At 43.5% G+C, this 13391-nt stretch overlaps 1 protein-coding gene across 2 annotated transcripts in view; it reads left to right on the top strand.

Annotated features, from left to right (window-relative positions):
• LOC118398506 (calmodulin-1) overlaps positions 1–12816 on the top strand; it is a 123705-nt gene extending 110889 nt beyond the window's left edge. Inside the window, exons 2-6 of one of the 2 annotated variants that reach the window (XM_052470828.1) lie at positions 111–142; positions 951–1094; positions 6226–6332; positions 8533–8668; positions 11805–12816. In XM_052470828.1, the coding sequence (XP_052326788.1) occupies positions 111–142; positions 951–1094; positions 6226–6332; positions 8533–8668; positions 11805–11833 (448 nt within the window). In that variant the 3' untranslated portion in view covers positions 11834–12816. The remainder of the gene's footprint in view (positions 1–110; positions 143–950; positions 1095–6225; positions 6333–8532; positions 8669–11804) is intronic. The other variant, XM_052470827.1, reaches the window with a different exon arrangement.
• The last annotated feature ends 575 nt before the right edge of the window (positions 12817–13391 follow it).

Raw genomic sequence — 13391 nt, 5'->3', positions numbered from 1 at the left:
GAAATCATGGAGGCAGGCGACAGCCTGGAGAGCATGACTGAGTCATTTGGGATTTAGCGACTGAGTGAATGACTGTTTGTTTGTTTTTCTCCCTCAATGTTTTACCCTCAGGCCGATCAACTAACAGAAGAACAGATTGCAGGTAGGAACGACTGAGTAATCCCGCTCTCTAGCATGTTTAACACGTTTGACTAATTTGTGAACAGTACACACACACTCACATATTTTATTTAACCTTAATTTAACTAGGCAAGTCAGTTAAGAACATTCTTTTTTCAACGATGGCCTACCCCGGCCAAACGCGGACGACATATAACAACATACTGCAAGGGGAAAAAAATACAGGAGTTTATTTTTTCACTGTCCATTGACCTCAGCCATGTTCTTGTCTGAAATAAGTGGAATGAAATATCATCTTCTCATTTGATGTGTGTGTGTGTGTGTGATTTGGGCTAGCGCTAACTAGCTAGTACACTCTGTTATTCTCCTCAGTTAGATCTATAAACCCCTGGTTGGCTAATTAGCCAATGCTACTGGGTCCCAGGCTAATTCGGTCTTGTCTTCAGCGGTATACTTCAAACATCTTACTCTGGGGGGGTTTCTTATGGCCCGTCAATATTAAAATCCCTTAGATCTGCCAGTATATTGATCTGAACAAGTTATCAAACACCATCACGTCTACACTAAACTTCCTAAAACACAGACCTTTTGGCTGTAGGCCTCTCTTGAACTACGTCTTACAAACTACTAATTATCTGTGTATATACACCCTTTACAACCTCCCTTAAGTCTATCCTAATGTAAAGTGTTACCCGTCCCACAACTAAAGCTTGAGCCACAGCCCAAGAAGCCCTGACTGAGTCTGACCCACCCACCAGTAGGAAACACTGACTTCACCATAGAGACTTTACGTAACCCCACCTTTCATTCTCCTTCCCCCGTCCTCGCAGAGTTCAAGGAGGCGTTCTCCTTATTCGACAAGGATGGCGACGGCACCATCACGACCAAAGAGCTGGGCACCGTGATGAGGTCGCTGGGACAGAACCCCACAGAGGCGGAGCTGCAGGACATGATCAATGAGGTCGACGCTGACGGTGAGTGAAACACCCGATTGGTAAAAACAAAAATGGGGAAGTGACGTTCAGACGGGGGAAACTTGGGCAAACACGTGCGTCATCAAAAGGCGACGAAACCTGTAGTCATTGTGAGTTCCACACCATAAACTGACCGTGCAAGTGCATTCTGTTTTCATCTCCACGTATTGGTTTAGCACGGTCTGTCCCCTTTAGAGTTTAGCCTATACAATTGTTTGGGAATGTGCCTTCAGCAGTTCAGTCACTCACTGCCTGTCAAACAGTCCCTCGGTGTCTTATGACTCCACTGTTACCTGCCTGAAGGCCAGGCAGATTACTGTCAGTGTCAGCTTTCGCACTAAGAGCACTATGGTGAGTGACAAGTCTTCAAGACCCCTGTCAACTTATCAACACAACTGTCTCCTGATCAAATAGATATGGCTGAATCAACTGCGACTCTTGAGGTTTAATCCCAAATTACACTCTGTTCCCTTTCCAGTGCACTACATTTGTCCAGGGCCCATAGGGGGTGCCATTTGGGACACACATTGAGTCAGTGAGAATGAGTGATCACGGTAGGAGGCAGTGTCCTTGACTCTCAACGATGTTGGAAATTAAACCCGTCAGTCATCTAGGCGACCAGGCAAGGCCACCTATACCAAGATGATGCCCTGTCCGCGTAAAGGGTTTTGGTAAATGGGACCTTATCAATTGCAGACATTGTTCGATCTCACCACTGTTTGGCTCGGCTCGCTGTATCTATCCAAAGTCCCCGCCTCTCTCTCTGTTCTCTGTCCTGTCTAGTTATCTGTACAGCGTTTTCTCTGGTTTAGGCAATCTGGGTCAGACAGCGATGAAGCTAGTAATGTAAAATACAACTAATTACATAACCTCTGATCTGCGTTTCGTTCTGTACATTCAGTATCTCTTCTCTCCTCTCCCCTTTGTACGTTCAGTACCCTCATAGTGATGTCAACAGCAGGGCCACAGCTTATTTACTAAACAAGCAGAATGGATGCCCGAGGGAGAGAATGAGGTTCGCTTTACCCCAGAGAGGTGTGCTGTTGGTCTCTGAGAGGAGGAGGTCTCTTGTTTGGGCTCTGAAGTGGTGTTTTGTGTTGCCCTATCATTGGTTCTCCGGGTTCTGATCCCTCCCCACCAATCTCTGTTGCCCCCATGTGGAAAAAATGTGGACTTCATTGGTTTCAATGGGAACATTTTGCATGTTGTCTTCGGGGATGGTCCGCCTTGCCTAGGAAAAGCTATGGGGAAATAGTACGAGCTTAAGGAATGAATGTCCTCATAGACCGTAGAATGAGTCTTCGTCCTATAGTTTGCGTCAGCAGTGGCTCTTATATACAGTATACCATCTCCCACTCCTTCGCTCCTTCTATACAGTATACCATCTCCCACTCCTTCGCTCCTTCTATACAGTATACCATCTCCCACTCCTTCGCTCCTTCTATACAGTATACCACCATCTACAGTATACCATCTCCCACTCCTTCGCTCCTTCTATACAGCTCCTTCCTATACAGTATACCATCTCCCACTCCTTCGCTCCTTCTATACTACCATCTTCTATACAGTATACCATCTCCCATCTCCCATCTCCATCTCTCCCACCCCTCTCCTTCTACAGTATACCATCTCCCACTCGTTCCCTCATCTCCATCTCTCCCACCCACTCCTTCGCTCCTTCCAGTATCGTTCCCTCATCTCCATCCTTCTTGTACAGTATACCAAGACAAGACAAGCAGAGTCGGGCCCTGGAGTCACAGCCAGCTCTCGCTGCAGAAAGATCTCACCGGGTGGTTCTATGCATACTACAGGACTCCACACTCTCATGCTCCGAGTGCATTCTCCGAGGACGTTCTCTTGAGGACATCCTTGTGAGGACGAGAGTGTGGAGAACGCTTAAAATATTAGATTTCAGAAGCACTCGCATTCCCCCTGGTGCCTCACGCTGCTCCTCCCCATTTCCTGAACGTTCTTCCAGCCAGGACAATGGCAAGAATGGAGACAAGGTACACGCAGAGCAAACAATTGACTTGAATTATTATCAGCCAGCTATGCGAATCGGACTTACCCATTCACGGAACCTTCTTACAGTCAGAACCAGTGGCAAAAGAGACGAAACAAGATATACACAAACAGGGCAAACATTTTACTTCATACAGTGCCTTCAGTATTCACACCCATTGACTTCTTCCAAATGTTGTGTTACACACAATACCCCTAATGTCAAAGTGGAATTATGTTTTTGACATTTTTTACGAATGAATTAAAAATGAAAAGCTGAAATGTCTTGAGTCAGTAAGTATTCAACCCCTTTGTTCTGGCAAGCCTAAATAAGTTCAGGAGTAAACATGTGCTTAACAAGTCATATAATAAGTTGCATGGACTCACTGTGTGCAATAATAGTGTTTAACATTATTTTTTAATGACTACCTCATCTCCGTACCCCACACATACAGATAATTGTAAGGTCCCTCAGTGGAGCAGTGAATTTCAACACAGATTCAACCACAAAGACCAGGGAGGTTTTCCAATGCCTCGGAAAGAAGGGTATCTATTGATAGATGGGTAAAACAAAAACTAAACAGACATTGAATATCCCTTTGAGCATGGTTGAAGTTATTACGCACACTTTGGCTGGTGTATCAATACCCCCAGTCACTACAATGATGTAAGCAGCTTTCCATGAGGCCAACGGTGACTTTTTAAACAGTTACAGAGTTTAATGGCTGAGAACTGAGGATGGATCGTTGGGTCATAACATTACTCCACAATACTAACCTAAATGAGAGAGTGAAAAGAAGGAAGCCTGTAGAGAATACTTGTTTACGAGGTTGCGCCATATTTCTGTGCATTACTTTCCGCCGACGCTTGCTTAAAAATACGTACAAAAAGAGTACGTATTCGAGATATGTGCTCCGTTTCGCATACTTTGATTTGGACTCCTACTCCGACCCTTCCGTGCTCCAATTTGCATGCTCAGATCACGGTATTATGCATTTTGAGAAACAGCCATAGTTTCCCTTTTGAAATTCACATTTGTTATGGATAAACGTGTATTTCAGAGGGGGTTACAGGGTTAATTCCGTCTACTTCCGGGGTTAAAACAGCAACAACTCAAAGGGTTAAGTTTAGGTATTCATTCCCGAGTGCTTAAGGTTAGGTCTGTGTTTCGGGGAAGGCTTAAAACAAAGACCAACTATTCTCACGGCTTGCTAGAGCATTTAGGATGAGGTTTGTCCAGTAGCCTAAGCAGCACGCTCCGGCTCCGAGCATCACGTGATCGAGCCCAGTACAAAAAAGTGTATTTTGTATTTATTTTGAGCGCTGAGGAAAGCATATCGACGTTCTCAGGACCTTGTCAAACGTCCGAAACTGCTGTCTGTTGCTAGTGATCAGGCTGCTTTATTACTCCAAGCCTCCTCTTCCTCTGGATTGGTCTTCCAGTGGTATGTTTTCAGGCCCTGCCTGGCTGCAAAGGGGCTCATCACACACACACACAAAGGCTGTCTGCTCTCTGATTGGGGCTCCCCAGTGGCATGTGTTCCTTTTGATGGCTGCTGTGCTTGTGCTGCTGGCCCGGACAACTGTGTGTTTGTATGCATCTCTCTATCTCGTCTTTCTGTCTCTGTGTGTGTCTCTCTCGCTGTCTCTCTGTGTGTGTCTCCATGTTTGTTTGTGTCTCTGTGTGTTAGGTCCTGAGATCACTAGCCCGCGGCCATTAGATCACCATCTGCCTTATCGCATTATGCTCCCTACTCTGCTGTTGTTACAGCCCTGCTTACAGGGAGATCTGCTCTTCCCTGGTTAATCCCAGTACCACCAGCCCCACCCATCCTCCGCTCCACACACACACACACACACACAGTGCACGCGTACAGTGCGCACACACACACACACTACTCCATGCGAGGTTAATCCAGCAGGTACTCTGACCTCTCCTCTGACCTTCCCCCTCTCTCCGCCACCCCCGCACAGCCCAGCTCCCTCTCTTGCTGAAAGACATTCACACACAAACACATACAGCATATGTTTTACTATCCTTGTGGGGACCTAAAATTGTTTCCCATTAAAATCCTATTTTTCTAACCCCCCCCACACACACACACACACACACAATCCTCGTACAGTAGTATATCTCAGAGCCTTTCCCCCTCCCCGTAAAGAACCATTATAATCCCTGGGTAATCCCAACCTAACATGCTACATGATCTGATCCCAGATCCCACCATTGACACCAACGTACTGTATGTCCATCCATAGAATAGGCTCTAACCAGCCTATTCTATGTCAGGGAAAGGGCTGGGATCTCACCACTGCCACCAACATCCAACCATCCTCCACCCATTTCACTGTAAACTCACACATCCTGAGTTGATCAGAGGCTGTGTGGGAGAGATTGCACGGCTGCCACCAACGTCCATTCACCCACCACAGATGAACCCACACCGCAGGAGGCTGGTGGGACCTGAATTAGGGAGGACGGGCTCATAGTAATGGCTGGAATAAATGGAACGGTATCAAACACATTAGTCGCATGGTTTCCATGTGTTTGATGCCGTTCCATTTACTCCGTTCCAGCCATTACTATGAGCCGTCCTCCCCCCAGCAGCCCCCTGTGACCCAGACATCCTGTGAGGCCTGGTTATAGAATATTATATATAATATATATATATTATATTAATATATATTTATATATATAATATTTAATATATATAATATCTATAAGGGCAGATGATATATTATTTATTTTTATAATATAGATATATCCAGCATATATTATATTAATATATATTTATATATATTTTATATATAATCTTTGGATATATATAATATTATATAATATAATATATATAATATTATACAGTATATAATATTTAATATATATAATATTTAATATATATAATATTTAATATATAATATTTAATATATATAATATATATATAAAATATATATATATATTTATATATATAATGATAATATTTGTTATCAGCATCTTATCATTGCAATGGACTAAACTGGGTGTTATAATGGACTAAATTTGGCATGTTATAATGAACTGTACCGGGTGTTATAATGAACTAAACCGGGTGTTATAATGAACTAAACCGGGTGTTTCCTATCTCCAATCCAGGCAATGGCACCATTGACTTCCCGGAGTTCCTAACCATGATGGCCAGAAAAATGAAGGACACAGACAGTGAGGAGGAGATCCGCGAAGCCTTCAGGGTATTCGACAAGGTAAAGTACTGCATGTTTACTATCTAACACCTCCTCGGCAAGTAATCCTCAAATGACAATTTAGCTTTGTAATGAACTAGTAAACAGTCGTCTTTCATAAGATATATCCACCTGATAAACACAGTCTCAATTTCCAGTTATGGTGATGCTGCACTCTTAGAAAGAAAAGCGCTGTCTAGAACCTAAACTGGGTTTCCGGCTGTCCCCATAGGACAACCCTTTGAAGAACCCTTTTTTGGTTCCAGGTAGAACCCTTTCCCTAGAGGGTTCTACTTGGAACCAAAAAGGGTTCTCCTATGGGGACAGCCAAATAACCCTTTTCTTCTAAGAGTGTATATATACAGTGCCGTGCGAAAGTATTCGGCCCCCTTGAACTTTGCGACCTTTTGCCACATTTCAGGCTTCAAACATAAAGATATAAAACTGTATTTTTTTTGTGAAGAATCAACAACAAGTGGGACACAATCATGAAGTGGAACAACATTTATTGGATATTTCAAACTTTTTTAACAAATCAAAAACTGAAAAATTGGGCGTGCAAAATTATTCAGCCCCCTTAAGTTAATACTTTGTAGTGCCACCTTTTGCTGCGATTACAGCTGTAAGTCGCTTGGGGTATGTCTCTATCAGTTTTGCACATCAAGAGACTGAATTCTTTTCCCATTCATCCTTGCAAAACAGCTCGAGCTCAGTGAGGTTGGATGGAGAGCATTTGTGAACAGCAGTTTTCAGTTCTTTCCACAGATTCTCGATTGGATTCAGGTCTGGACTTTGACTTGGCCATTCTAACACCTGGATATGTTTATTTTTGAACCATTCCATTGTAGATTTTGCTTTATGTTTTGGATCATTGTCTTGTTGGAAGACAAATCTCCGTCCCAGTCTCAGGTCTTTTGCAGACTCCATCAGGGTTTCTTCCAGAATGGTCCTGTATTTGGCTCCATCCACCTTCCCATCAATTTTAACCATCTTCCCTGTCCCTGCTGAAGAAAAGCAGGCCCAAACCATGATGCTGCCACCACCATGTTTGACAGTGGGGATGGTGTGTTCAGGGTGATGAGCTGTGTTGCTTTTACGCCAAACATAACGTTTTGCATTGTTGCCAAAAAGTTCAATTTTGGTTTCATCTGACCAGAGCATCTTCTTCCACATATTTGGTGTGTCTCCCAGGTGGCTTGTGGCAAGCTTTAAACTATACTTTTTTATGGATATCTTTAAGAAATGGCTTTCTTCTTGCCACTCTTCCATAAAGGCCAGATTTGTGCAATATACGACTGATTGTTGTCCTATGGACAGAGTCTCCCACCTCAGCTGTAGATCTCTGCAGTTCATCCAGAGTGATCATGGGCCTCTTGGCTGCATCTCTGATCAGTCTTCTCCTTGTATGAGCTGAAAGTTTAGAGGGACGGCCAGGTCTTGGTAGATTTGCAGTGGTCTGATACTCCTTCCACTTCAATATTATCGCGTGCACAGTGCTCCTTGGGATGTTTAAAGCTTGGGAAATCTTTTTGTATCCAAATCCGGCTTTAAACTTCTTCACAACAGTATCTCGGACCTGCCTGGTGTGTTCCTTTTTCTTCATGATGCTCTCTGCGCTTTTAACGGACCTCTGAGACTATCACAGTGCAGGTGCATTTATACGGAGACTTGATTACACACAGGTGGATTGTATTTATCATCATTAGTCATTTAGGTCAACATTGGCTCATTCAGAGATCCTCACTGAACTTCTGGAGAGAGTTTGCTGCACTGAAAGTAAAGGGGCTGAATAATTTTGCACGCCCAATTTTTCAGTTTTTGATTTGTTAAAAAAGTTTGAAATATCCAATAAATGTCGTTCCACTTCATGATTGTGTCCCACTTGTTGTTGATTCTTCACAAAAATATACAGTTTTATATCTTTATGTTCGAAGCCTGAAATGTGGCAAAAGGTCGCAAAGTTCAAGGGGGCCGAATACTTTCGCAAGACACTGTGTAATAGATATAGATATATAGATATATATATCTAGAGATATCTCTGTCTCTCATTAACCATCCAATGGGGATTTGATTCTCTGTTCATTGCCTAATGGGGATTCACCTCTCTACTCATTATTGCCCAATTGGGATTAGCGTCTCTTTTTTTGTCCTGATTGCTCCCCAATGGGAATGCCTTTCCATCTATTCTCACCCAATGGAATTTCTTCCCTTGTGTCTCCAGGACGGAAACGGCTACATCAGCGCAGCAGAACTCCGTCACGTCATGACAAACCTGGGGGAGAAGTTAACAGACGAGGAGGTAGACGAGATGATCAGAGAAGCAGACATTGACGGAGACGGACAGGTCAACTATGAAGGTACGAGGACAGACCACCTAGCCCTGTATGCTTAACCAGCCACACGTGGCAGTGGATATTATTGGTTAATATAACGGAGACGAACTATGAAGGTAAGAGGAGGACAGTAGTTGTTCCAGGTTAGCTCTGGGTAGTGTTCATTGGGTCACAAAACGGAAAATGTTTCAACATTTTGCATGGAAAACAGGACTTAGTTTCTTATTAGTCTAGGAAGTCCCTCTCTGTTTCAGTGCGTTTTCTTCCATTTGGTACCTAATGAACATGACCCTGTACAGCAGGCATAACCAGCTACAGTGCCTTTAGAAAGTACTCATACCACTTGATTTATTCCTTATTTAGTTGTGTTACAGCCTGAAGTTTTGGGGGGCAAATGTATTGATATGGAAATATATCAAATTTACATAAGTATTTACACCACTTTGCTGTGACACTCTAAATTGAGCTCAGGTGCATCCAATTTCCTTTGATCATCCTTGAGATGTCACTACAGCTTGATTGGAGTCCACTTGTGGCTCATTCAATTGTTTGGACATGATTTAGAAAGAAACGCACCTGTCTATTTAAGGTCTCACAGTTGACATGTCAGAGTAGAAACTATACCCTGAAGTCCAAAGAATTGTCCGTAGATCTCCAAGATAGAATTGTGATGATGCATATACCTGAGGAAGGATATAAAAAATAAAAAAATTGTGTTGAAAGTTTCCAAGAGCACAGTGGTCTTCAACATTGGGAAATTGAAAAAATATGGAACTTCCCAGACTCTGCCTAGAGCTGGCCGTCCAAACAAACTGAGCAACATGCCTAGAAGGATCTTAGTCAGGGAGGTGACCAAGAGCCCAATGACCACTGACAAAACTACAGAGTTCCTTGCCTGAGATTGGGAGAACCTGCCAGAAGGACAACAGTCTCTACAGCACTTCACCAATCTGGGCTTTATCGGAGAGTGGCCAGACGGATGCTACTCCTGAGAAAAAGGCACATGGCAGCATGCCTGGAGTTTGCAAGAAGTCACGTGAAAGACTGAGATCATAAGGCACAATATTCTGTGGTCTGATGAGACTAAAATGTAACGCTGGCCTGAATGCAAAGCCCTATGTCTGGAGAAAATCAGGCACAGCTCATCACTCGTCTAACACCATCCCTACCGTGAAGCATGGTGGTGGCAGCGTCATGCTATGAGGATGCTTTTCAGCAGTCGGGACTGGGAGACTGGTAAGGATAGAGGGAACAATGAATGGAGCCAAATACAGGCAAATCCTGCTTCAGAGTGCAAATTACCTTAGACTGGGGTAAAGATTTACATTCCAACAGGACAATGACCCCAAGCATACAGCCAAAGCAACGCTGGAATGGATTCAGAACAAGAATGTGAAAGCCCTTGAGTGGCCCAGACTTAAATCCCATTGAGAATCTGTGGAATGACTTGAAGATTGCTGTTCAACTCCGCTCCCCATCTAACTTAACAGAGCTTGAGAAAATCTGCAAGGAAGAATGAGAGAAAATCCAGATCTGCAAGGCTGTAATAGCTGCCAAATGTGCTTCTACAAAGTATTGAATACTTATGTAATTGAGATATTTATGTTTCATTTTCAAAAATGTCTAAAAACATGATTTCACTTTGTCATTATGGGGTATTGTGTGTAGATGGGTAAAAAAATGAAAATAATATATATAATATAAAAAAAAATATTCCGGCTGTTACAGAACAAAATGTGGAATAAGTCAAGGGCTATGAATACTTTCTGAAGGCACTGTACATGCATCAGTCAGTCTTATCCCTGTAATCAGCATGTAACAGACATGTAAGAGGTATAGCCAGCTACATATAGTAGGAGTGGTTACTACTGGTTATGCAGCATTTCCAGCACTGTACAGCAGGCTGAACCAGCTACATATACCATGTGTAGTGCCAGCCCTGTAGCAGGCTTGGAGCAGCCCCGTAGCAGGCTTGGAGCCGCCCCGTAGCAGGCTTGGAGCCGCCCCGTAGCAGGCTTGGAGCCGCCCCGTAGCAGGCTTGGAGCCGCCCCGTAGCAGGCTTGGAGCCGCCCCGTAGCAGGCTTGGAGCCGCCCCGTAGCAGGCTTGGAGCCGCCCCGTAGCAGGCTTGGAGCAGCCCCGTAGCAGGCTTGGAGCAGCCCCGTAGCAGGCTTGGAGCAGGCTTGGAGCAGCCCCGTAGCTGCCCCGTAGAAGGCTTGTAGCCGCCCTGTAGCAGGCTTGTAAGCAGCCCTGTAGCAGGCTTGTAGAAGGCTTGTAGCCACCCTGTAGCAGGCTTGTAAGCAGCCCTGTAGCAGGCTTGTAGCAGGCTTGTAAGCAGCCCTGTAGCAGGCTTGTAGAAGGCTTGTAGCCACCCTGTAGCAGGCTTGTAAGCAGCCCTGTAGCAGGCTTGTAGCAGCCCTGTAGAAGGCTTGTAGAAGGCTTGTAGCCGCCCTGTAGCAGGCTTGTAGCAGCCCTGTAATGTTTCTAACATTAATGTGCACCACAGATTTTTTTTAAATGATCCTTTAAACTTCGACTACTGGTTTGGTGGTTGTATCCATCAATTGTCCCATTTAACAATCACCCACATTAGAAAATGCATTTAATTTAAACATCACGATATCGGCAAAATGCCTGCGATAAGTGACCGGTATGGTCAACGTCGGCTCATTTTCAGTTTTCTACCCAGTTTTCTACCCTCTTCCCCTCCACCCACTGTCACTCCTATTCCCCACAAGACACTGCACTCATTCTTTTAGAAGGAGCTGTTGACACAAACAGTCCATATGTCTTGGCTGGAAAGCGCCCTACTTCCTCACTCCCTCATTGTGCCATAAAAAGCACATGTAGTCTAAGCATTTGAAAGCCTTCTCTTTATTTCGGTTGGATGTCATTGTGTTGTTTTCACAGTGCAGTGACTTTTTTTAATCAAATAAGCTTAATGAGATGAACATGAAAGCCGTTTGGAAACGGGACACTAATTAGAATGATTTGCATTCTGTTCCTCCACTGCTTGATTACAAAAAAATGTATAAACAGTTTCACAATTTAGCAGGTGACTGCCTCGTCTGGCGCTTTGCCAATGGGGCTTAATGAGCTACAGTACGTTACTTATCTTTGTGTTTGTGTTCTTCTCTCTGTCTCTCTCTCTCCTTTCAACAGAGTTTGTACAGATGATGACTGCAAAGTGAAGCTCGGCCAACCTGCCTTGTCCCCTTGTAGAAGACGATAAAAAAAAGATCACAAAAGTTTTACTTACCTCTTGGGGAAAAAAATGTTCATTTATTCATACTGTTTCTGTATAGAAAATAATTGAATGTTAAAATAAAATATCCTTCTGTCCATCTACACAGAGAAAACAAAAATCTACAAAAAATATCTGCATGATATGGTTAGTGACACCCCCAAATACGATGAGTTTAGCATCAGTACTTCAAAGACGCATATAACAACCATGTAATAATTACCTTCAAACTGAAGCAAGGCATTTGGAACCCCTTCCAAGTTCCATCCATTTGCTGGTGATGTTTGGGCTGGCCATCTCTCTTTCTCTGTCTCTCTCTTTCCTGTTCTTCATGCATGCAGCTTGTGACTGGAGCACTCCCTCCAGCCAATCCGAGCGTGCTGATTCCACAGGGATGTCGTTGGTATGGTGTCGTTGGTTTGGTACAGTTTTTTTGTATTTGGAGAGGAACCCTAGTGATATGGTATATGAAAGGATAGGTTTATAATTCAAGCTGAAAGTAGAATGGAACTTACTTGTATGTTAGATAAAGTACATTTTCAAAATGTTTGGCATGTTTTTTTTGTTTTTTTTACACGTTATTTGGACGGCCATCTTAGGTATTTGTGCGTCCCTGCCCTGAAGAGGGATATAAAAAGTCTTACGGTGGAGCTTTTTTTTTTGTTGCTGAGATTGAGTGTTCCTCTTTCTGACATTAAGGGAGTTTCACTGGCCTTCATGTTTTTTCTTTCTTCTGTTTCCTCGACTCGGACAAGTGTGGCGGAGTTGTTGTGTACTTTGTATATGCAGTATGCATTCTGTAGGTAAGAGTTGCAGCACAAGAGTCTTTTCAACTGTTCATCTGAGTTCAGTTTACATTCATTCCAAGTTGTAAATGCTAGTCTTTCATTTTTTTTTTTTTTTCAAATAAAAAAAAGACAATGAACTTAATTGCTGTTGTGTGTTTTTATAGGATGCTGCTGAGATGTCATGTGACAGTGATTTCGAATCCATTGTCAAATATCAACTGTGATACTACATCAAATAAGTACAGTATGCATGTCTCTGACATATAAAACTGAATTATAGTCCTAGTTTATGCAATTACTCAAGATTACCATGTTGTACACTATATCGACTTCGTTCAATTTAGCCAAACCCAAACCATAGCCCAACCAGTCGCGGCAACCTTTGAATATCTCCTCCTGCTCTGTCAGCAAACTCTAGCTAGCTAGAGGTTTGGGGGGGGGAGACACACCACTGTTTGCGTTCTCATCTATGGCTGTGCTTCGGCTCTCTGTTGCTAGGCAACAGCGGCATGCTCTTACTAGGCTGTTGGGGGGTTTGAAAAAGGCAGGAGGGAGTTTTAATAGGCCTCAGCTGGAGAGAGAAGCTTCCATGATGTAGCCGTGTCCTAGTAAGGCCAGGCTAAAACCGGTCGTCATGTTTCAAACACACCAGTATGGGAACGTGGTTGACCACTCTATGGTGTTTACCTAGTCCATGAAGACGGAACCACATTGTCT

Source organism: Oncorhynchus keta, chromosome 19 (assembly GCF_023373465.1).
Source record: "Oncorhynchus keta strain PuntledgeMale-10-30-2019 chromosome 19, Oket_V2, whole genome shotgun sequence".
Classification (NCBI taxonomy): domain Eukaryota; kingdom Metazoa; phylum Chordata; class Actinopteri; order Salmoniformes; family Salmonidae; genus Oncorhynchus; species Oncorhynchus keta.
This window is presented reverse-complemented; position numbering and strand designations above follow the sequence as displayed.